The sequence below is a fragment of the Pleurodeles waltl genome, chromosome 4_2, assembly GCF_031143425.1.
Source record: "Pleurodeles waltl isolate 20211129_DDA chromosome 4_2, aPleWal1.hap1.20221129, whole genome shotgun sequence".
NCBI lineage: Eukaryota > Metazoa > Chordata > Amphibia > Caudata > Salamandridae > Pleurodeles > Pleurodeles waltl.
Genome location: NC_090443.1, coordinates 429382360 through 429408192, shown reverse-complemented (window position 1 = coordinate 429408192; position 25833 = coordinate 429382360). Strand labels below are relative to the sequence as shown.

General features: G+C 44.2%; 1 protein-coding gene and 1 long non-coding RNA gene across 2 annotated transcripts in view; one reads left to right on the top strand and one right to left on the bottom strand.

Annotated features, from left to right (window-relative positions):
• Nucleotides 1-4597: 4597 nt before the first annotated feature.
• Nucleotides 4598-25833, top strand: part of TECR (trans-2,3-enoyl-CoA reductase) — a 168321-nt gene continuing 147085 nt past the window's right edge. Inside the window, exon 1 of the mRNA XM_069231698.1 lies at nucleotides 4598-4785. Within this exon, the coding sequence (XP_069087799.1) occupies nucleotides 4771-4785 (15 nt within the window). The 5' untranslated portion in view covers nucleotides 4598-4770. The remainder of the gene's footprint in view (nucleotides 4786-25833) is intronic.
• LOC138292860 (uncharacterized) overlaps nucleotides 10887-25833 on the bottom strand; it is a 38989-nt gene continuing 24042 nt past the window's right edge. Inside the window, exon 3 of the long non-coding RNA XR_011202828.1 lies at nucleotides 10887-14270. This is a non-coding gene — a long non-coding RNA (uncharacterized lncRNA). The remainder of the gene's footprint in view (nucleotides 14271-25833) is intronic.

The following is a 25833-nucleotide window of genomic DNA, read 5'->3' as shown; positions in this document are numbered from 1 at the left end:
CTCCAGGCCATGAGGCTTAATTGTTCCCTCCAAATCAGTTGATGGGGAGATCCCACCGGATCTAACAATAGTCGAGGCTCCTGCGGGATCACTACAGGGGGAGCGTAAGACATCAACATTGCCAAAGGGAACCAAGGTTGAGCCTTCCAGATGGGCGTCACTAAAATCAATTCTGCCTTCTGTCTCCTCACCTGAGAGAGTACTCTCTGAATCATGATGAATAGGGGAAACGCATAAAGCATCCCTGACTCCCAAGACTGGAGAAACTCATCCGTCCCGGCCGCCAACGGGTCCAGTCTCCAACTGAAGAAACATGTCAGTTGAGTGTTGAGTCTGGAGGCAAAAAGATCTATCCCACAAGGACCCCAAAGAGAGTTCAACTTGTTGAATACCAGAGGATCCAGCCTCCAATCGCTGCCATCCCTGAGGAATCGAGAATTCCAGTCCGCAATGAGATTGGCTCGTCCCGGAATATATTCTGCTGTCACCGATATGTGATGGAGAAGACAAAATTGCCAAAACTCCTTCGCAATCTCTACTGGTACCCGGGACCTGGTCGCGCCCAGACGGTTGATGTATTGAACTGCTGAAATGTTGTCCATCCGGAGAAGAATACAACACTTCCCCTGCTGTGGAGACAGGGATCGAATAGCAAAAGCTCCCGCTAGCAGTTCTAGGCAATTGATGTGGACAGATAATTCGTCCTGGGACCAACGACCCTCCCATCTGAACAGAGCTGCAGCGGGCTCCCCAGCCCCACCGGCTGGCATCCGATTTGATAATCATTTCTGGACTCGAAGCAAAGATTACTCTGCCTTTCCAAGCATCCATGTGTTCTAGCCACCAATTGATTTCTGACTTGGCCTCGTCCAACAGAACAATCTGTTCTGCACACGAAAGGCCTTTGGGGAGGTGAAGAATCTTCAAGCGTTGTAAGGCTTGATAATGGAGAGGCCCTGGGAAGATTGCCTGTATTGAAGAAGCTAAGAGACCCACAAGGCATGCTAGGGTCTTCAATTATATAGTCTGAGAGGCAAGGGCTCTCTTCAATTCTTTCTTGATGGATTTCCTCTTCACAAGAGGTAAATACAATTGTGCTTTGACAGAGTCTACCTGAAACCCTAAGAATTCTACAACCATGGACGGAGTTAACACTGATTTGTCTACGTTGATAAGAAGTCCTAGATCTTGCAGGAGTTGGACTGTCCATGCAAGGTGTAGGAGGACTGACTCCTCTGACTTAGCCATGATCAGAATATCGTCTAAATAAATAATGAGACGGACGCCCCTTTCTCTGAGTAGTTGAACTACTGGTCTTAACAGTTTGGTAAAACACCAAGGGGCGGATGAAAGACCAAAGGGAAGGACGGAGAATTTGTACCAAGTCTCCCGCCAATGGAATTGGAGGAACCGTCTGTGAGGCTCGAAGATGGGAACCGAAAGATAGGCGTCATTTAGGTCTAACCGTACCAGAAAATCCCCCTCTAACAGAAGGTCTCTTAAAAGTTGGATGCCTTCCATTTTGAAATGTCGGTATACCACCCAGGAATTGAATTCCCTCAGGTTGAGGACTAACCGGGAGCCACCTCCTTTTTTCTGAACCAGAAAGTTCTAACTTACAAACCCTTTTGGGAATGCCTCGGAACGGCAAATGGCACGTTTTTGGATTAATCGGGCAATCTCGACATCTATGAAATGACCGTCTGTTTGGGAAAAAACGAGGGGACAAGGAAAGTTCGTCTGATGAGGTGGGGCATAAAATTCTATCTTGTAACCTTGGACAGTCTGAAGAATCCACGGATCTTGAGATATCCGTTCCCATGCTCTTAAATGATCTTTCAATCTCCCTCCCAAGAAAACCTCTGAAAAGGGAATAATTCTCACCTGTGGAGGGCCCTTCGACAGAGTTGGCGCCGACCTCTATTCCGGTAACCGCGGCCTCTGCCTCTGTTGGCTCGGGAGGGATAGAATCCTGATCTAGAATAGTATCCTTGTTGGTTGTAACTGCCTGAGGCCTGATTGAAGCCACAGCCCGGCGCTCGGCCTCTAAAACGTCCGGCCCTGGCAAAAAGGCCTCTATTAAACATTTTCCTCATGGAGGATTGAGCTTTATCCAAGGCGGAAAAGGTGGCAACATACTTCCCCAGATCTTTCACAAATTTGTCACTGAAAAGTAAGCCATTCGCTGCTTGGCCTGCGTCGTTGGGGGCCAAATCTGCCAACTTTGGATCAATTCTCATGAGGAAGGAGCGTCTGCGCTCCGTAGACATGGCGCAGTTTGCATTTCCCAATAGACAGATAGCTTGTTGAGCCCACTCTAAAATTGTCTGAGGGTCCACAGAAGATTCAGACTCCTTGGGTTGGACAGCCAATTCAAGGATTTTTGTGATGGGACCAGAAATATCAAGAAGCCTGTCCTGACAATTCTTCCAGGCACGATGCAGACCCTTCTTAGGATCTTTTGAACTTTTTTGCATAAAAGTTGCGATATTTGGATCAAGATCTGGAGTCTCCGTTACCTTGCCTTGGAGCGAAGGATGGGGGCATTCCGAACGTAGGGTGTTCCTAACCTCACGGTCAAACCCTTTGCGAATATGATCCTGTACATATTGAGCAACCTCCTCACATGGAAGCCATTCCGTGGACCTGGGGTGGATTATACTTTCAGGATCAAAGGAAAGGTTGCAATAGGAAGAACTACGCTTTTGCGTGTTATGGGATTTGCGTTTGCGCTTCCCCGATGGTTTGGGGTCTTCTTGATCTTGGTCTGAAGCGGAGGACTGAGCAAAGGAAGAAAGGCTGTCTGGTCTAGCAGATGTTTCTCTGCTGCCTTCTGACGTGTCTAGTGACGAATAAACATCATAGCGGTGATCTTGCATCACCGAGGCGGCAATATTCGCTAGTATGTCTGCTGACGACAATGGTCTTTTTAAGGCTCCATGGGACAAAGCCAGATCAGGTAGTTGGTCGGCTTGCGAACCAGCCTCTATTAGAGGACGACCCCTCAATTCACGCTGCCCAAATCGTCTCAAGGTCTGAGCAAAGGGTTTTAGCGCATTAATAAGAGCCTGATTTACGGAGTCCTGGACATGGTAGCCCAGGGCTTCCACTAGTCTTTCCTCCATATGGTCATCTGCAAATTCAGGTTGATCCTGATAGAAATCATCCTCTCCGGCGTAGTACACCATGGCAACAGAGGAAATGAAGGAGATCACGGGGGAAGAATAATTCCCAGAAGGAAACTTGATTAAAAGTTATGGGTAACTAAATTATTAATGGCACAGCAAAGGTTAAGTGTGGAGGGAGCTCCTGCTTTGTACACCTCGGCAGAGCCAACAACGTTAAATTCACCCCGTCGGGCATTCTGGGGCTCGAATAATATTCATGGAGGAAAGAGAGCTAAAAATAGCCTCTCCTGAGCCTCCTGGCGAGCCGTGCACACCTTGTTCACCTCGCTAAGGGTCGAACAAGGAGGGCGCATGCGCGAGCCTAAACGTGAAAAGAGGATTTGTCCTCTTCACGAGCGTCGCGGTCTAGGAGTCGGAGCGACTCCCAAGCCTGAGCGCAACCATGCCCACTGGCAAAAGCCGAGCTTTTTGTCCTGTGGGAACGGTAACAAAATAGAATAAAATAAAGGCGCATCGCGCTGGGCAGGCACTGCGACGCGCGTAAAGCCTGCTTCCGCTCCACGCTGTGCTAACCAAATACTAGAGCTATTTATATAAAATAACACACACAGTGAATACAGAATGTACTTATCTCTTGGGTGCAGCAGCAAAGAAAGAGGAAGGACTATGCTGCGAGAGCCAGTTATATGGACAGGTTACTTGTGATTGGTGGACATGAACTACTGAGTTTATGGGAAATTTAGTTCTTTTGTTTTGTTGAATTTCATTGGCTGCTGAGTTTTGCAGTAAAGAGAGAGAAAAGCATAATCCAAAGCCTCCGGTCCTGACATAGAATTAGCTATTGAGGTCACCTGTTGTAACGTTTGTTTATATATTCATATTTGACTGGCTGCTGTGAGATTTCAGTAATGAAAGTGAAACATAATCAGCTTCTGGTCCTGCCATATCATCAATTGAAGCAGCCGAGCCACCCCAAGGTCAGGGAACTACAGAGGACTACAACTCCCAGCATTCAAATGGCAACTAGTAACATAAAAAGAGTGCTCTCAAAAGCCAGGCCACAGATCCCGGCAGGCAAGATTACGCGAATTACACGGCCACCTGGAAGGCATTGAGGTCACAGCCAGGGAGGATAAACTCCTCCCCTTCCCTCTCCCAGCCTCAAAATAAGAAAGTATTCTGAAGAGTCAGGCAGTCTCCAAATAACTAGACAGGTGCAAGGGAGGAGAATACAATCATCTTCTCATTGGAGGACAACGAAGGGCTGGAATCGAGGGCTGCACTCCGATTGGAGCAAGAGCTGTCACTGCTCATTTTGACTTCTATTCATTTCATTGGCTACATTGTACTTCCTACCATGTTTATTATTATTGGTTTATTCACCCGTCTTTCACTAAAAGGACATTTCTGATTGGTAAAGTAGGCATCGGAAGGCCTGGTTTCCATGGGGAAGCTTGCCGCATCACCCTGATTGGTTAATTGTGATGAGCCCCTCCCATCGTTCTTGGTTCGTGGCTTTGGCTGCAGGTAGCTTTTCGCCCTTCCTCTCTGCACAGTATTCCGCATCTGTTAATAGTGTACTCGAGGGCAGTTGCAACGGATTCGGTCGTGACGTAGTTTCCGCGCGGCAGTGTCGGTAGAGATGAAGCACTACGAGGTGAGTAGCCGCAAGTGCAAGTGCGTAATCAACGGCCAAAGTACAAGCGCATGTTTGCGCATGCGCTGTAGGATTTTGAGAGTGCGTGAGCCCAAAGCTTTCATTGCCCTGGACAAAAAGTGACTGCCCTTAACTCTTTAGACCACAGGCAGCCCGTGTCCAGGTAAAACATTCTAGCTTTGAAATGGAAACATCCTCCTACTTTCTTCACCCCCCCACTCCGTCCTTGTAATTGACACCCAAAAATGTGACAGACCTAGCTCTGATCTTGAATGCCGCTTTCCTACACGCACTACAGTTGTTGACATTGGAAGCTGCAAGATCCACAGGGCTTTGAAGTAGGTGGTGTGGGGCGCTGCAATACCGAGATTGCATTGTGTTGGTGACATTGTCCTTTCCAGTCCTTGGTTGGTGTGCAACGGTTTTCAGTAGACCATGAAAATACGTTGTGGCAAGTAAGATATGGTCCTATATTTACTTTCACGAGGTGTAACAAGAGACGTGCACTCAGTGCTTAATTTCTGCTTATTGTTTCCGATGCTGAGCACCGGCACTTATTTTTGCGGGCCGGTACTTATTTTCTGCCTCAAGCATTTGCCTCGAGCAAAAGACACATATGGGAAAGACGGAGGAAGGGAAAAACGAACAAGCCTCACAAAGGGAGAAAGTAGAAAGCTGCTGGAGTGAGCTGAAGGGACAGGGGTGGGCTTTGTATGGATTGAAGGGGCCTGAGATTGCTTCAGGGTTATGCTGTCTCAGTATCCCCTGTTCCCACATTTAATTGCAGCAGCCGTGTGTTTAAGATGAAGGCTTTGGACACCGACACATTTTTATTTACAAATTAAGCACTGCGTGCACTGCGGCATGTGACATTGTCTGGCTTGGTCTCTCCGATGTAGTGCTGCATGTGATGTCGTCCCAGGCGCTCTCTGTTATATACTACAGTATGAGAAGCAGCTCTTAAAGTGTGCAGCACACCTAAAAGAGTCACGTAATACTTGCCTTGCATGCACAGTGTCAAGGGGCACTGGGCCCTAAAGTGACCAGCATGCACTACGCAAGGGGCAAAGTGTCCTGCAAAAACTCCATATGTTCTGCAGGTAGTAATTGGGTCCTGTAATATGTAATGCAGGCCTTGCAATAGTGTTTGCCCTTGCAGCAATTGCGATGGGTGATCTTTTGGAAGATGGGTGTAACACCTTTCCAAAATTGCAGGTAGCAAATCCAAGAAGCATTAGTTGCTCAGGAGTAATATTGAGGGTGGTGGGTTTCTCATGGGGTCAAATGGTGCATTTTCTAACACACATTTTACATGAAATTGCTAAATATCCTTCTGCTCGTGGCATGCCTGAAATATTTCAGCACTTTAATCGAGCACCAAGCATTTCTTGGTCTCCACAGGAATTTTGCAAGTTACCCCGTTCTATACTAGAAAAACAAGGGAAGGTGCAGGCCTGCTGGGCACATGTGAGTTGAGTCTGCAAAGCCGTGTGGGGTTCTCCGTACTCAGTAGTGCAGGATACTGCAGCTTGTGGTTCAGATGCAGTAGCAGAGCTGCATGTCTCCAAACTGCAACAGCAGGGAGTGTTGCAGCTGAACGAGGGACACTGGCAGTGTTTTCCATGGTTAAGTGAGGTGGAACAGTAAAGGGGAAGGGGTGCAGGGCATGGCAGTGATGTTAAAGGGTGTGTGGTTGGTTCTAGAAGTACTAGTACAATAATGCAGACTATTGTGCCGTAAAGCGGTTTCCAGTGGCAGAGTACTTCTTGGTTCAGTACTACAGTGGGAATGTGGGCCACCGCTTGGGTACAGTGGCAGAGCTGTGTCTTCACGCAGAAAGAATAACATGAGCTGTGCACTGAATCATTCGTAGGCCGACATTTAAACTAATCTAAACAAAAAAATGATCTCTATACTCTATATTGTGAACCAAGGACGGCTCCCAAACATATCTTCATCCCGATGTCTTTTTGTCTTGCCGTAAACATTCACAGTTTCTTTTACCATTATGGCTCCTCCGCTTACCTGATGATCTATACACCTGAACTACTCTTGTAAAATTGAATGTGTCAGAAACATCTGACAAGAACGAAGCATGTTTACCGGGGGGGGGGGGGGGGGGGGAGGGGGGATTATTTTACACCAGTTTTATGATCAGGCATTAAGGGATTTTTAACCACTCTGAGCTCTCAAGTGCTCAAAGGCATGCTAATAGTCCCTGCCACTCCTTCTAGAAAGAAACTACCAGAATTTTCTGAAACTTGAAAAGCAATTCGAGAAGGCCTCTAATTAAAGGAAGTGGTGGAAAGCAGGGAAGGGACTCTTCAATTAAAGAGAAGAGGAGCCACCCTCCCCACCTGAGATTCATAACTGGGCATTTTGATTTCTCTGACGCTTCCCTGCCAAAATGTTTTACTAATCAACTTTCTTGATGTTTATGTATAAAAACGAAACAGTAATTTCCAGCGTTAATCTTAATCCATATTGGCACTATTCACACCTTCATACACTCTGTTACATAAAGTCCAACCGGTGATTAGTCCACAATTTCCCCCAAATCCTGGGGTGTTTCTGGGGGCATCCCCTGGTCCTGTAGATGGGTTCCTCTTGGTTGCCATTCTGCCAATGGGAGGATCCAGGGAATTTCATTTACCTGCAATGTCTCCTTTTGCCACCATTGTACCCAGTCCCACCAAGCTCTATTCTTGGGCACTGCTAAATTCGTCTAGAAAGCCCAACACTGCGTGTGCTGGAAGTTGTCTGGCAGGTACAACACCATGACATGTATTTCTTACTCCTAAAACGGATGTTGTATCAAAAAGTAATGATGCAGTGGCATGAAAGTGGACTGGTTCTGTTCTGTTTGAATTTATTTTTCAGTCTCCGTGCTGTCTGTGCACAGCCCTTTAGTTTCTGGTCCATTTGTGAACAGACTATCAGCTGAGGTGGGCGGCTCCAGGCAGTGGTCGGCCGAGTGGTGCACTGGAGCTGTCCTATAGTGACGGGCCTCCTAGTCCATGGAGTTGCTATCGGCAGCTTTTTGGGCACATACATGATGACGCAATCTCTGCCTCCACATATAGACCGGGACGCATGGGAAGACCAACAGCTTCTTATAGAGTTGAGCTATAAACCAGTGTGATTCTTAACACAGCAAGGTGAGGGAACGCCACAAAGGGGGAACTAACGGCTCTTTCGGGACTAAAGGGAGAGGGGAGATTGTCGTCTCGTCTAGCACCCCTATATGCTGCTTTGGGTACACATCTAATTTAAGTACTTCCATGTAGAGTGAAACGTCTGTCAGCGCACCGAAAAAAAGCGAATTTAGATCGCTAGAGCAGTATGCCCCTTGCAAGTGGCTAATGTGTAACAATATGTTTAGGACTGCTGAGTTATAACCACTTGGAAAGGGTCTGCCCTGCCTTTCATCTTTATAAGGCCCATACCATTGCGTTCAGTGACCAGTCATTTGCAGCGCTGCGAAGTAACTATGTTGTGATATCAAGAGCTAAACAAAACACTGACCTTTTGTCTTTTCAAGCCTAATGTCAGAAACAAAGAACGTTAGCTGCCAGTGCATATTGGTGCTTGCCTGGCGACCTATGACCGGTCGTACGGTTCTGAATATGACATTTTTATTTCTGTTTCCAAAACATCCGAAGTGGAGATGTTTGGGGCGCTGCATTGAGAGCATGCGGAACCTGCCTTCTGCCCAACCCCCTTGTTGTGCGTCACTCCTCCTTACTGGAGCTTGTGGCTGGTAGCTAGGAATCTGTATGCCCAGCCAGGCTGAGGTGAAGGGTCTAACTATCAGCTGTCTCCGTGATTGAGGACAATCTGAGAATATTATTAAGATGGAATGCTGGATAGCCTCGGGACTTGCAAATAAAAGTGCATTGTCACGAGCTAGGCTGTGGTTATATCATTTGCATAACCACATGGGGCGGATCAACAACACAAACGTTTCCTGTTCACATAGCGTGCGCCGATGTTGTTGCAACTTTACTTCAACATTTACAACTCCCAACAATTGGACAAACGGCGTTGACTCTCATGAGCAATTAATCAAGCATTGGCAATGCTAGTAGGTCTGGCATATGAAGGAAAGTGCCTTTTGTGGCATCATACATGCAGTCACTCATCTTTGCATTCATGCATTCATTCAGCCTTCTATCTAGCTTTCCTTCACCTTCTGATATAACTGCAATAAAACACAGACAATCAACCACATATGCAAGATAAGTACAGGGGCGGCGCCTTTTCTATGGCACAGCCAGCAGTGCAGGAAGGAGTTTGGCTGGGCCACGGGAGGTGGGAGCGGAGAGTGCACCGAAGTGCACATGTGTGTTTGGCCAGCCATCGGAGGTCATCCAAACACAAATGCGCACTTGGGTTTCTCCAGCCCGGCTGTGTTTAACAGCCAGACTGGAGAAACTGAACAGACCCCAGGGCTGTGACTGAGCGGCAGTCAGTGCCGCTCAGAGCAATCCCGGTGCTGCTTTCATGCAAGGTTTTGCATGAAAGCAGCGCCTGGATGGCTGGAGAGCCTGTGTCCCAGCAGTGAATGCTGGGACACAAGAAGAAGAGGAGCACGAGGTGGCATTAGGCGGCAGGGTTGGAGGCAAGGTGAGTGCTTTTTTATTTTTATCTTGTCTCCGTCCCAAACCCCTCTGCTCTCCGCCCCTGCCCTTGAGTTATGCAGCGGCCACTGCTGGATAAGTTAAAACTATGAATGTAGAAAGAAGAAAACATGCTGTTATCTAAACACTGATGTTGTACGCTTGTAATAATAACACTAGGTATTGCAGTGGGTGTCCTTATAGAGTTATTGTTCATAGTCTATCATTATTTTAAAGTTAAAACATGGCGCTACGTTTAGAACCAACAAGTTGATCATTTTGGAATGTTAAAACAGTTATAAACCATGGACTGCTTTCCATAATGGTCACCTTGTTCAGAGGAAGTAGCCATATGGGATGGGCAGCACTGCAGATGAAGTAAGCGGCAAGCAAGTGACCATTTAAGTAAACCAACATTAATAATTCCAAATGGTCTCATTTATGATGGGCGCCATTGGCTTTGTGATTGTTTTTTAGCTATGCGTTGTCTTTACTACGCAGGTACGTGTTTTTTCAATAATGTAGTTTTATGTTATTTTAAAAAAGTGATTTTAGGGTTTAGGGATTAGTAGAGATAAAAAGGGAGGTAAGCATGAATTTAGGGTTCGGGTTAGGTGGGGGTAAAGGGAGATTAGGATGATTTTAGGGTTCAGGGGAGTGCAGCGGTGAAGGGAGGTAAGGACGATTTTTAGGGTTCAGGGGTGGGTCGAGGTAAAGGAAGGCATGGGTGAATTTAAGGTTTAGGGATGGGAAGAGATGGGCACTAAACAACTGTCAGTACCTTCAAAACACTTAGGAGTGCTAATGTGAAGGAACTGGAGTGTTTAAGGAGAGAGCAGGGATGCGTTCTGCCTGAGGTGAAACAGCCTTTGCCACACAGAACCTTTACTGTGTTGGTAAGTACCAAGCAAGTAAGTATTTGTATCTTTACCATACATTACTTTGCTTCACAGGTAGGTTTTTATTTTTTTGAATAGCTTACTTTTTATTTTATTTTTCAAAATAGTGATTTTATGGGTTGACCAAGGGCAAGGGTGAATTTAGGATTTGGGAGGGGGTAATGGTAAAGGGAGGTGTGGGCGATGTTAGAGTTTATGGTTTTGTAGAGATAAAGGGAGGCAAGGGTGATTTTAGAGATCAGGGTTGGGTAGAGGGAAGGAGAAAACATAAACGTTTTGAAAACACTGCATGTTTGATGATGAATAAAGTATCGTATAAATTATAAAAGAGGTGACCAACAAATAAGCAAATCTAACACAGTGGCAAATGTTAATTCTTAAAATCACATACTGTCTTGCAACAGTCTTAAAGGGCGTACGTTTATAGCTTCACAATCAGTAAAAGCGACACGCGGCCAAAATGTATGTTTGTGAATTACCTGTTTTATAATTTAGAGGATGTTTTTTTCATCTTCAAACAGGTTTTAAAAATGTTTGTTTCCATGCTTTTGGCTCAGAGATGACATTGTAGAATGAAAAATACTTTATGTTGTAAAGTAATTTATTACATGCTTGCATGATTTTCAAAACCAGCTTTACAATATCTACTAATTTGCATCTGCAAAGTTCTCACCAAGTCATAATCAAGCTGAAACCTAAAAGAGGTACTACAATCCCAGCACAAGCAACACAGAATAACACAAATGAGTCAATAACACAAATCAGTCTGTACTTGGCCCCTGCTCCAGCAAAGGGACAAACTGAAGCTGGCACCTCCTCACCAATGAGGCGCAAGAAAATAAGAGTGACAATGAAGCCAACCAATGGTAAGTAATGGGCAGGCCCAAAGCTCTCCTTTTAGTTTTTTCAAATAACTAAACGATCTGTGCAAGTGAGAGCACTTGCGCTGTGTCAGACGAGACCTAAAAAAGAGGAAAACTAAATAAAAGGGTACTATAAGAGAAGAAAACTGAAATCTGAAGGGCTGGCTAAGTAACCCTGACACTGAGACGTCTTTTATTCTCAAGTGAATGTGCACATATGATTAGAAACTACCATCATTCACAGAGCGAGAGAGACAATGACTGTCGTGGACTGAGCCATTACCCCAGGCAATACACTGTCATGAATGGAAGCAGAAAGTAAGTGATACCAAGAACAGTGGCAGAAGAATGCTGACCCAAAGGTGTGTGTGTGTGTCTGTGTGTGACAGAGAGATATGGATGTATGTATATATATTTGTTATTACTAGGTATTGACAAACAGCTTATCCTGTCAGGCCTTTCCAAGAAATCTGAGCAAGAATTATTAGTGGGGAAATCTGCGATCTCTGGGGTTTGTTAGAGGGGTTAACCAACACCAAAATCCTTCAGTACAAAGGTAAGCTGTGAGAATTCATGTAATAAAATACTGACTACTCTGCTTTAATACAGAGTAATAACAATCCACCTATAAATGCTACTGATTTTACCTTATGCTTTTCACCATCAATTTGCCCATGTTATTCCCTTATTGTATCTTTTTATCTAAACAATTGGGCCTCTAACCTTTATCATTGGCTTGTCGCCATAACCTTCTAAGACTTACTGTGTTGGTCATAAAGCTTTCTCACAAGGTATCCATCAGGTATACCATAATAAAATTCTGACTACAATACAGTATACCATCCCTACTATAATGGTGCCTAATAAGTATTGCCATGGCACAAATCTTCTGCCTCTATGCATACCGTTGCCTACTACAGTAATCTGTGTGGGTCCATGTAAAAGAAAATACTAAGACCAGGTGAAATTAAAATTATTCTGCCTTAATTTACATAATTTTGGAAATATTGTGTTACGCGAAGGGCCTGAATTTTGGTCATTATGCCACTATGCATAACTAATCCTCCCCCTTTGTGGCAAAATTAAGTGGCAGAGCAATACGAACAACCAGAATGAAAGCAGGTGTTTGTGGAACTTGTTTCTCGCACTACGTTTTAGGGCAAAATGTGTCTTCGCATACAATCTTGATGCTAGGACATGTTCATGCTGGAATATAGTGCTAAATGACAGATTTGCATCTTGCATAACTTTCCTGACATTGACTTATTATGCAAAATACATTTTTGAATTTGAAACACTCCTATAACTTACCTGTCTGTCAAACTTTAGCACAGTATAATAACAAGTCACCCCTAATAGCCTATTACCTTTCCCATATGCTTTTCATAATAAATGAGTCAGGCATACTTGCTTTGTCATAACTTTTCATTATAAACCGAATACTCCTAAGGTATCTGACGTAAATTGTCATAACTATAACCAACAAAGGCTTACTAAAGTTCATATAACATGGCAACTATCATGGATACAGGTACCCAATTATAAACATGTATGCAGCTACAGTTGTCAAAACAATATACATTCCCTCTTAATAGGGCCTAACAACAATAACCACAGTGACAATCTTCTACTCCCAGGGTTTGTGAGAGTGCCTGCTATGGTAATCTGAGGTTACATGTAAAAATATCCCTGTCTGCATATTGTAACAGTGCAGTAACACTCCCCTACTAAAGTCTTGTTGGCTTTAAGAAATAATGTTTGCAACAAATAAGCATTGCCAACTGCTTACATCATAACTTTTCATAATAAACAGACAAGTCCTATGCCATCAGGAGTTACTTTTCCCTGCACATCATTCAGGACTATAGTTGCTATCATTGGCTTGTCACTATAACCAAGTCAGGCCTACTTTACTGAACGTAAGCTTTCCCACAAGGCAAGCATCAGGCATACATAAAATTACAAACTTGTACAAAAGCACTGTTGGCAAAGCAGAATACTATCTCTCCTTAAAGGGTTTAACAGGGATTGTTACAGTGTACATCTTCTATACCCACAGTTTTTAAGTCACCAACACCAAAACCCTTATCTACAACAATAATCTATCAGACTACATGTAACAAAATACAAATCTGTAGGCTTTAGTACAGAGTAATAACTATCAGTCATTAAGTTCCTATTGACTTGAACATATATTTTTCACCATAACTACATCAGGCCTATTGCAGTTTTCGTAACAATTCATAATAAACACATCGTGCCTGTATTTATTATTGAGTTGCGATCATAACCAACCCAGTCCTGATGTATTTAGTATAAACTTTGTTGCAAGCAAAGAGGGCAATATAAGCTCTCTTTTTAGTGGAAGCACACAATGTTGACCCAGTCGGATACCCCACTCAGGGAATCCAACATGCAGGTGGAGCACAAGCCCTTCTCAGTACCTCTCTGAAAGCTCATTTTTGCTGGTGCATAGGATTGGGAGACAGATGCGCTGTTAAGGCACACTTAAAAATGCGTGTGGATTATTGTAGCCCTAAGAATCTTACTGCTCTCAACACACCAGCTGCAGTCTGAATTCTAAAGTTAATTGCTGCTGCCAGAGGAAAATCTTTCACCATAAATTATCTTGTTTTCTAAAACACTTTGAGTGCCATGTGCATGCTCCTGAAAGTTCAAGGCCATTAAACTTGGTAGTGAACCTTCTTTAGTTAGCATACTGCTACCGGCTCAAGCAGGTGGATAAACAAACAAAATAATCACAGCAGCATGGAGGGAAGTACTTTGTCCTCTGGAAGCACACAACTTGTGCCCAGTCAAAACATGTACTCCTGTCCACCAGCATTTGGGCGGAGCAAAGCCTCTCTCTGTAGTACTCCAAAAAGCATTTTTTTAGGTTGATCACAAAGACCTAGTAACAGTTGTGCTGTCAAGATAGACCTTAAAATGGCAATTTGCACTGTGAGTCAACTAAGTTGTCAGCACAAAAATGCACCAGTACACTGTGTGCTGCATAGATGTATGGCTCGGTTAGTTCTTGAATGGTTGATTTGGTTAGGTGCTTGGATGGATGGTGTGTCCTTGGATGAATGGATCCAGTGGGTCTGGAGAAACAGAAAAATATATGTTCAGGCAAAAATATAAATATATAGATTTTTTTTTTTTTTTTTTTTTTTTTTTTTTTAACACAACCCTCCCCTACAAATGTCGATATGATACACCCGTGCATGTCTATAACATTTACAAAACAAAACACCACTCGTACACTTTTGAATAAATACTTGTATATACCAATTCTTTCATCTTTTCATTTATACCTTGCTTCTTTTTTTTTGTTAACTGTATGCATTTGTGTATCTGTCTATCTATCTCCCAAGTACCTGATGAAATGGTAACCTACACTCAGAACACAGTCGAAGATGCAGTATGTAGTGTTTAATACAAAGCCTCACAACACGTTTCAAATGACATAGTCATGTGATTAAGACTGTCATTCGAAACGCTTTGTGAGATTTTGTATGGAACACTACGTACTGCACCTTCTAGTATTTCCTGAGTGTGTTACCATTTCGTCCGACTGTTGGAGTTTACCAGCCGGCACACACAGCACCCCTCTTGGGTCCTTGGTCCCGGAAGGAGCGGCTTGCGTTTTTGGGTTATATATTATATCGATTTACACCATATCATAACAAGCATTGGCAAAGCCAATAGATCTTGGCAATCAGAGAGCTATATGCATTGTCAAATATAAATAGGTTTTATTTTATTTTTATATATATATATATATATATATATATATATATATATATATATATATATATATATATATAAAACGGCGGTCACCAGTAGGTAGTTACAATTGGGATCAAGCTTCCATAGATACAGCATTTTTTGACTTGCCTATATCTTTGGCGCCGAATCTTCACGAAATTTACCAAAAAAAAGTGCCCCGGTGATCTCTCAAGCGGGGGCTGAGAAAAAAGGGGGTCAAAAAAATTGTGTTTCCATAGTTAATTCCCATAGGACCTTTGAACATGACTACAGCCTGAACCACTGGACGTAATTACACCAGATGTTGCAGAAAGCTAGCTGTCGGCACGCAGATTGTGCTTTGGGTGTCTGGTGTAAATCCGTTCAGTAGCTTTTGAGATATTAAGGGTAAATACATATGTATATCTGAGGTTGCAAACTCTTCATGATGTATTCACAAATGTGGGTGCGAACAGGAATGCTGTGATTGGTTGGCCACAACCTGACTGGAAAGTTGTGGCTGCCATTTTAGGGAACGGGGAAATGTCCCGGGGGCTGATCATTGAAATGAAAAGTGTGATAAGGAGTCAGGGTGGAGTTGCCCTGAACCCTGGGGTGTTGGAGGGCCAAAATATGGGTTTAAAATGTTTTTTTTTTTTTCCTATGATGCGAAGTATTTGCAATTAATCGCAAATATTTGTAAGCACATAAAAAAAAAAAAAGCTTTCACAGACTCATTCATACACTGTCATTAATTCATAGATGCACTCACACACTAATGCGCCCACTCATACACCCACTCATAGACTCACAGACCCACTCACACACCCACTCTCAGATCCACTGACAGAGACAGGCCGTGTGGCCAACCCCTGCTGCGCACGGCATTTAGCCATGCGCGGTTGGGTGGTTATAAGGGCTTGGCAGAAGGGCCTGGCTGCAGTCCAGGCCTTGCGGCAAACCGCCATGCATGGCAGTGGTTGGATTAACATTTAGTAATTAAAATTACTTTACGTTAAAAAAAAACCATAGAAATTCACTGAAAAAAAAACAAAGGTTCAGGAATGTTATAGTTAGGTTCTGAATTTACTCGTACAAAACCATAGAAATTCAGCAGTTATAGTTAATTATTTCAAGTAACTATACCTTGCACCCTAAGGTAACTATAACTCGCGCCGTCACCATGCACTACTAAATACTCCACATATTATATCATTGATGGCCCTTTTAGGGCAACTATGATATTATCAAAGCCACATTTGCAATCAAATTATTGATGAGAAAACTGTGCATGGCGAGGGCGCCAACAGACAAGAGTCCTCGGTATTTCCTCCTCCAGAGAACTGTTAGCAAACGGTGTTAGCACGCACCAGGCGTGAGCCAGTGGAAAAGTGCTGCTGTGTCGCTCTAGGCCTGTGCTCAGACTGACAGCCTCTCATGGTTTCTCATGTTAAACTACAAAGCCCACAACCACCGATCAGCCCAGTCAACTTAACTCAATCCACCCTTTTCTGATCATCAGATGGCACTCAGAAGGCTATTTCTTTCAGTCAGCTCAGACCACGGGGGGAATTGCACATGGGACCAAACGAACTAGGGCTTGTGCAGAAGTATTGTGTGACATTGGATTGCACATGCGCGCGGCTTCCAGCTCGGAACTGTATTCCTGTTACCAAAGGCCAGACAATGGACTCTGATTCTGTTTCCTGAATGAGAGAGTGATGCGTCAGTTCGTTTGACCACCACCTTTTTGCTCCTCATTAAAGATCTGGTTGAACCTAGTTGCACTCGCCTACTTCTAGCAAGGTGGAGTGAAAGGAAAATTGCCATTAAATAGGCATGCTTTAGAGTCCTGTGCCTGAAAAGTGACTACATCTTGCCATTCTGTTGTATTTATTTTGTTACTGGTCTTGTACAGGGATTAGAAACAAGGTTTCACAACTGTGTGCCCTTCGTCTGCACCTACACAATGGGCTACCTGTTCCTCACTCTAAGTCCCTGAGTCTCACAAGGTGATCCCAATAATAAACCAACATGGCTATTGCAGCAGAGTAGTGAACTTATAACCCTAAAAGTTTACCTTCAGGATTGGCAGGGTGAACCCTATACTCCATATGAGCCAGCTGCCACTGCCTTGTGGCATTGCCCACTGGAGATACTCTCTAGTGGTGCTTTGTGGACAAATTAGGTCCACTGAAAAAAATTTAGGGTTTTCACTGCAGGTGTTTTCTGAAGGAGGTGGATAATTGAAACCTTCTAGTCCAGCTCATATAATGGTCGAGTTTTATATGGTTGTCTCTGTGGTTTAAATTCCAGTGTCCTCTTGTCTTCTTGGGTCTTCCTAGACCTCAAACTATCCAGTGTATGACTTTACTTTGTAAGTGCTTTTGGATTGTTTGTTAGGGATGTGAGTGATTGCATTGTCTAGTGTTTACGTTGATTCTAATAGCAGGACACTTTTCATAATTGTGATTGTTTTTTTTTTTTTTTTGTGAAGTGCTATTGTGGTGGGCTACATTGCCCTATGTTCCTTGTTTTCCGTGAATATGTGTTTCTATCTTGTTAACCAGGGTGCCTATTCCGGAGCATGTGGGTTTCCTAAGCTTCTCAGTTGATAGTAGATTTGGTCGATCTACTGCCTTTGGGTGGCTGTGGGCGTTCCAGTTTACAGCTGGCTTTAAATGTTTTCAGTTGCTGTCCTAGTCGCCACAGTTACATCCTTTCTAGTGAGGGCTGAGTTGTCGGTTTTCCGTTAGTTGGTAGGGAACTGAATAAATATGTCTAGAATTACTGTTGAGGGTATATGTTAGTTAGTTTGAAGTGGTGTATGGAATTAGGTGGTATTTTGGTGTACCATTTTGTAAGTGTGAAGGCATAGGGAAGGTGATTAAGTGACAATGATAAAATGGCTTGAGGGCAGTAGAAAGAGTAGTGGAAGAGGTGACAGCAGGAGATAAAGGGTTGGGGTGAAGAGTATTGGGCAGAGGGGATACAGAAAGAAGATGACGATATGAGAAGCTGAAATGATGCAAAGGGAGTGGTAGAGGTGCAGGTAGTTGACCATAAGAGTAGGGTCTATGAAGGCTGAGAGGCAGCGGAGTAAACAGCTTTGTGCAGGGGAATGATAATGGAAGAAGTGAGTGTGGGAGGTTGTAGAAGAATAAATGGAAATGTGAATGGGACCGAGTGGTGAGGCAGGGTGATGGAAAAGGGTGAGAAGATGTTTCAAGCGGAAAGAGTGTTACGCGAGGGGGAAATGATGCAAGGGGGTGATATGTGAGGGGTTTGGGATAGAAATTTGAAGCACGTTGAGAAAGGATGAGGAGATGAGGTGGGGAAAAAAGAGGAGGTTGAGGTAGAAATGGTGCCAAAAGAGGAGTAGATGCTGGGAGTTAATGTGGGAACGTGGAGTGAAAGTGAGCGTGTAAAGTAGGAAACAGATGGTGGAGGGAGATGTGGTGGAGCAGGGGACATTGTTGTGATGGGAGTGAGAAATGGAGAAAATGTATGGAAGGTGAAGGGAGTTGTGGGGTGAGCAATTGGGAAGGACTTTGATAGAGTGTAAAAGCAATTGAAAGATTAATAACAGAGGTTAGGCGTTAGGGCTTATAATGTGTAAAGGCCTGGTGAGGGAGATAGGTGTGTGTGTGTGTTTTTTAGTCAAGTTAGATGAGGAATTTGGGTGGGTGTCGGTATGAAAGGGAATGGAGTCTGGGAAGCGGGTAATCTGTGTGTACGAAATGTATATATTGGAGAAAATGTGGGTTCTGACGGGTGAGCGAGGGAGAGACAGAAAATGGGAAGGGAATTGGAGGCGATAGGGTTGGGGAATGGAGATGGGTTGGGGAATGGAGATTGGAGAGGAAGTGTGGTAACTGGAGAAGCCCAGTGGGGCTAGTTTGGGTTTAGGGCAGAGTTGGAACAAGGGAGTTTTGGAGATACTGTTTAGGAGAAGAGTGGAAGGGAGGTACTGGAGCGAGGAAGGAAGCGGGATGCATGAGTATCTTATCTGAAGGGCTGGAGATAGAGGAGCTGGGCCTTTTCAATGGATGGGGGGTGGGTTAAAAAATTGGGAGAGGTGGGTATGGTCTCGGGTACTGGATGGTTGCTGCCTGTGTAAATGTTGGGTGTTTTGTTGCATAAATATGTGAATGAAGGAAGGTGATTGTACAGAGTTGATTGAATAGCGTGTGTGATGAGGAAGAGAGGCTCTGAGTGTGTATGGTGTTGTGTGGTTTGATGTGCTTATGACAGAGTTATTATTTATATGCTGGTGTATGGAGCCTGGTTGTTTGAGGGTTTGTTCATATATAGTGGGAAGTGGTGAGCGTTCATGACTGTTCAATTGATGTAAGAAGTGAGAGATCTGTAGTTGCGTTCTCGTTGGGATGACCATTGTTTTAGTAGTGAGCAGTTTTACCCGGCTTGGTGTTATGATGTTTGATAGGAGGCTAGAGTGGGCAGGTTTTAACCCTTTTCTAAACGTCAAGTAGTCCTAAGTTGTGCGCATTCTGACTGGAACTCCATAGGTCTGCAGCCAAGACTGAGAAGCATGTTTCTTATTTCATTCTTTTTTTTTTAAAGGTTTCTTGGTGATCATGATGGGGATGTAAGTTCATTGAGGGTCTAAGGGCTGGCGATCAGAAAGTTTAGCTTGGAGCAATGATGAGCCTATGCCATAGAAGGCTCTATGCGTAATGCACAGTAATTTGAACATAGTGAATAGTTTGATTGTTAGCCATTGAAGCAAGCACATTGCTGCTGCTTTTGAACTCTTTACAGGTTGCTTCTGAGGTATTCTGTGAGGCCAGGAGCACAGTTTTTGTGTACTCAAGATGCATCCAAAATGAGGTCGGTCGGAGTTCATGGTCAACATGTGTTTTTTTGTTTATTTTATATAAATTGTGGCTGGCTGAGTCTCTGGCCCCTGCTGTTTGGCCTTGGCAGTGGTGTAAAATACTTCCAAGAATGAGCTGCACTGGTTTTGTAGGGTGCTGCTGTGCACGTTCAGCCACAAGGGACACGGGCTTCTTCACTTCTTCAATCATAGCATGTACTGGAGTGAGTGATGCCAGGTTCGGCAATATCTACCACCCTCTGTGACCAGAAACATTCAGTCATACATACGGTGAAAGTCATGCATTGTGGCGTTGACCTTATATCCTGAAATACACGGCATGAACTGCAACCAGTGATTTTCAGCCCAGTAATACCCGACAAGTACTGTTACACATGCCCATGTGCAGTGTAACACGGACACCGGGTTATTTCATGGTAAGCCGAAGCACTTTGAACAGAAGAATTTTGAACTTTGCAATCATGTATTGGATAAAACCTACAAAGACATTACACTAGAACGTATACAACAGTTAACGTGGTCTGAAAATTCATGGATGAGACGTGCAACCACAGGTAGAATATTACATATTTTTAGTTTGAGCTAGTAGAGATAGGGTGAGGATGAGGTGGGCGACGGTGCCAATGTGAACTTTTGAGGGTATATGTAAAGCGAGAAAGAGAATCAGTCGCAGCAAGCAATATCAGTCCGGCATATTCCGAAGCAAGTTTTACGTGGTCCTGCATTGTCCAGCATACAGAATGCTTTGGGATATTGTGTCCAACAATCCCCACCAAGCACGTATTGTAGAGAGAGCACTAGTTCCTTGAATACCCAGCATACACTGTATCATAATGGCGCGGAGTCCTGCAATACCTAGCATGCAGTGGAACCATTGAGCTGGGTTCCGGGCTGCCCACCGTGCCCTGCAACCAGTGGCACTGGGTCCTGCAGTATGCAGTGCTGCCAGTCACACTGAGTCCAGCGATATTCAGCATAAAACTGGGTCTTGTATTATTCAGTATATAAAGCAACAAATGACAAAACTTCATCCTGCTAGCCTGGTTTCTGCAATATTCATTGTGCGATTTGGCAAATAGCGCTTTGGAATACCTAGTCTGCAGGGCAACAAGCTGGGTTCTGCAAAATACATTATGTAATGTGGAAAGTAACTCTGCATTCTGCAGTACCCGGTATGCAGGACAAGTGACACTTGGCTCTTCAGTGGCGCTCCTACACTGCAGTCCGAGACGCGTGGTCCTGAAATACTGAGGCTGCAATGCGACTGCAGCAAATGATAATAATGGTCCTACACATAATTAACTTGCGCTGCTTTAATCAACATCCAGTTAGGCAGCGTGCGGCGCGCATTGTTGGCGCGGGACAGTGTTTTGCTATCTCCAGCATACAATGGACTGTCTTAAGCTGTGATGTCTACTAGGCACAGGCAGTGAGAATGGTATAAGGCCATACAGGGGGTAAATCACAGAAGAAATACGGATGTGCACATCCAGAACTATGTATTTCACAGTGATACACACAGTTCCCGAATATTCAGGGTTCGTCGTTTGTGTAATGAAAACTATCCAGTTCTGTGAGTATGGTGATAGAATATCGGAACGAGAATATTGTAACCCTGTTGGAATCGTCTGGCAGAAAGATTTTCACCCAAATTCCCGTCACAAAAATGCAGCCCCACTAGAGTAATCATAGAAAATCTACCCCTAATGAAGGGATATTTTTGTTACCAATATTTAGGACACGATATTCCCGTAAATCGATATACTTTCCAGATAATGTTCTGTCATACAACTCTTTTTGGACTAGACTAATACAGCAGAAACCCTCTTTGTATTTACAGCTCACAGGGCGAGACTGTGGGTCTGTTCAAGAATGCCTTTCCTTGTGTGACACTTTTTGCAGGATGCCTGACAATTCTTAAAATCTCCACATAGACCTGCTGAAGTTTAGGCCACTTCTGCTTTTTTGCAGAGCCAGCTTCTAAAAAGTTTGTACTCTGTCCTAGCATAGACCCAAGAAAATGCTTTCTATAAAGTATTATATGCTGCAATTCAAGGTATGCCCTTGCTTGTCATTTGATGTGGAGAATGAGACCTCCTGTTGACCAATATTTCTAATTGTATCTATTCATCTATCCATAATGGTCCTGGTACCACTGTTATCATTTGTTACAAGTTCTCTTTATGGGTTTGCAGATACATTGATTGCAACCAGTGGAGCTGTAAGTGTGTGACAAGCTTGCACTAATGCTCCCTCTACTGAACTGTGTGTGTAAGGGGGACCTTGTATTGTGTTTTGCTGAATCTGTACTAAATGTCAAGGCAATTTTTCTTACTGCTGCCTTGCTGCTCCTAACCTAGTTATCAGCGTAGGTTGCCCTGCTCCTAGCTGGATGTACTTGTTCTTTCTTTGTCAGGGAATCTTGTATTGATTTTCTTGCACTTTCTGCCCCCGATCTGCACATAAGGCAGTCTTGTGCTACTGCTGTGCTTACTTTGTCTTATGCACGTGAGGGAATCTTTCACTGCTGCTGCCTATCTTGCACAATAGGAGGCTTGGTCTGGTGTCATCACAGTAATTCCTTTATGTCTGGGGCAAGCTTCCCCTTCTAATATCTGTGACGAACCTGTCTTGGATGCTTACTTCTCTTTCATGATGATTCGTCTATTGTGGTCAATACATACATGATTTGAGGTTTGAAGAAGATCATTTCTAGAGATTGGAGTGCTTTGTCTCTCCAGTCACTGAGTCGTGCTTTCTGTAGATCTCATTGTAATTTAATGGGTGAGCGCAGAGATAGAAGTTTGAAATGTGTTGATTCACTATTCTAAAAATTGTGCTTTGATTTTCCCTATTAAAAGTGGTGGTCAGCTTTAAGTAATGGAATGTATAGTAAAGTCCAAGCTGGCATGAGGTGCCTATGGTCGTAAGACACCTTTTCTTAATGTGTGGTTGATCATTCTTAGAGAAATGTTCAATCTTTGTTATTGGTTACCCGCATTGTTTGACCGACGCGGCTCTCGGTGGATGTGGATTTCTACCTTTAACGTGACCTCTAGTCAAGCCACGAGGGCGTTAATGATAAGCCAGGCTTGTTTTGCATAGTATTTCCTTATCTCGGAAATAACAGCCTAAAGTTGGGTTTAATGGAGTTATTTCTCTAAAAAAAAAGTGCTCTCGACTTTCTTACCAGTGAGCAATGGAAGTATGTCAGGTGTATGGGGCTTCAGCATGGAAGCTGAGGTTTATTACTTTATCCTGGTGTAAATTGGGTGAAGAGACCTATAAATGCACGAGGCTGAGTGCTTAAATACAAGGAAGACTGTTTTAAAGTTGCCAAGATGTCCATAATCTTTTGGCTTAAACCAAAAGAATGGAAGCTGAGAGAATGGGGTTCAAAGGCCCACAAATGTGAAGGGTGTATAGGGTAAAGGGCATGAGGGCAATCGAGTACTACATCCATGGCATAGCTGTATGAGCAGGCTATCCTGTCATCTGGTCCAGATGTAGAATATGTAGTCTAAGAGTGGGGATCTGGAATCTACAGACCGTTTTCATAGCAGCTTGGCCAGTATCCTCATTGTGAATACTGTTCAGAAGACTTGGCTTCTCACCTTTCCTCGAATATTTTCTATGTCTTAGAGATACGATGGCACACTTCCAGTCAGGCAACACCTTGTTGGTTTATGGTGCCTTCTGGGGGGGATCATTGCCACCAGCATTCATGCTAAAGCATAGGATTACTGTTTTCCAGTGCTACTAACGGCACACATCTCAGTCACAACTCAATATTTACAGTTGCGGGGGAGAGTGCATAATTGACAGCTTTCATTTAGCCACCTCTTGCCAAGGGAGCACTCTAACTCGCCTCCTTGCTGCGTACCCACCAGTCCTTTCTTCAGCCATCGAAGCCTCTTGTTATGCTTGAGGAAATGTTTTGTTTGTAGCTTGTGTGGTAATAGATACGCATGCTTTGCGTACTCCTGCCATCCAGTGTTGAGCTCGGATGCTTGCAAGTTTTTTTTTCTTGAGTCACAGGATGTACTGTGACTACTCCCTTAAAGCCCATTGGCACCAACTCCATCTTTGATTGTTTGTTTTTTTCCTTCTTTCCCTGTGTCTATTTCAAATGTGTACCGATGGTGCTTTGAAAGTTGATGCATCTTCCATGTTTTTTAGGTTTTTTTTGTGAACCAACACAGTGAAAGCTCTTACTACCACGCTTATTTAAAAAAAAAATCTCTTTGTTGGCTGTGTTCCTCTCACCGACACCCTCTGGAGACTGATGAGTACCCGAACGCCAGGGCCCCCCACCATTCCGAAGCCACGTGTGCCATGTGAATTACCCGTGGTCCGACTATCACAAGGTTAGTGACCTCTGCCTCGCCATGGACTTCAACAACACCTCATATATCATCGTCTGCCTTCTGCATGCAAAAAATAAATATTTGCTAGCAAAAGGAGTCTTGAAGCACACAGCAGGATTCAGCAGCAGTCTGCCGCCAATACTATGACATTGTCAGCGAAAAACATCTCTTTGAAGCAGAGGAAGGAGAGGACACTAGCCCTTCTGGCATTCCACTGCACTCCTTCCCAGAGGCCATCTCTTCCCTGGTTCACTGCTGCAACCTACACCACCTCCACCACCATTTCACGCTCATGCACACCACCCCCACTGCCTCTGCCAGTCATTTGAGGGGTCCTCATGCTTATTCTCTGACCCAGGCAGCACCTTTGGCCCTGCAGACTCCTATCACACACCGTTTGAGCCAGGGCCCACATAGGACCCTTGGGATTGCTTTGTTGTTGATCCTCTGGGTGACCCAGACCTGATCAGGGGATCTTCTATTAAGATGGAGATTGGTGATGATTTTAGTATTCTTCTTTATTAAATTATTTCGAAGAAGAAACAATTTAACTTGGGTCCTTGCGGGAGCGATGTCTAGCTATGTACACCCTGGCCGCTGCTCTCCTTCCCAACCGTCAACCCCCAAATTCCTCGTTTAAGGTGGATCGAATGTTATTGATCAACATTCGATCCATGAGCCATTCACGAGCTGCACGGCTCGCACACCACATCTTCCCCATGTGATTCTGTGGTGTACCACACGGTCAGTGAGCAGCCGCCTTCCTCAAGGTGAACACGCATGTTCTCCATGAGGAACATGATTTCCTTGTTGAAACATTATGCAAATCAGAGCAGATGGTGCAGTTATTTTCCATGCTCAAGGGCATGCTTAGGCAAGAACCTTGATGCAGTAGGCAATTTCGTGGCCATAAGGCATTTACCCACTGGTGCACAGGCAACTCCATAGGGGCCCTCTCCCACTATGACAGGTCCCAGTGGGAGTAAATGCAAGAGCTGGTTGAATGTTTCACTGAGGAGTTCAGGAAGAGGGGAGAAAATAATATCTGAGGATAAGACCATTGGCAACATCCATCGTCCCTTGATTATCCTCCCTAGTTTATTGCCCGCATCCTCTTCGGGCATCATGCCTACCTCTGCTTCTTGGGGTTTAAGACGGAGGGCCAACAGCATCTTCTCAACCTCCCATTCAATGGGGAATACCTATTTGAACCACAGGTTGATGAGATGATGGAGACAATCAGTAAAAACACAGATATTGCATAATCAGAGGGTGCAGTTCAAGATCTTCAAACTCGAGCTGCTAGGGGCTCCTTTCGGAGGTAGCAGCATAGATAAACAACGTAGGGTACTTCTCCTGACCAACACACAACTATTAGCAGTCCATCTAGGCGGACAGGAGACTAACAATGAGGGGAGGTGTAGACAAAGTGCTGGTGAAGAGACCTCACCTCGAACAATGATTTGCGCTGCCTCATCACTCTGATCACTCCTGATCTTGCGTCACCTTTTGAGGGGAGACTGCAGGTTTTCCTTCCCTGCTGGGAGGAAATCACTGAGGTCCAGTGGGTTTTCGCAGACGTCTGCTACTGCCTAGAACTTATCATAACTCTTTCAACATCCTACCCTGCACACATCCTTTCAGCAGAGAACAGCTTCACCTTCTTCAGTAAGGGGTGCAAGCGCTCTTCCT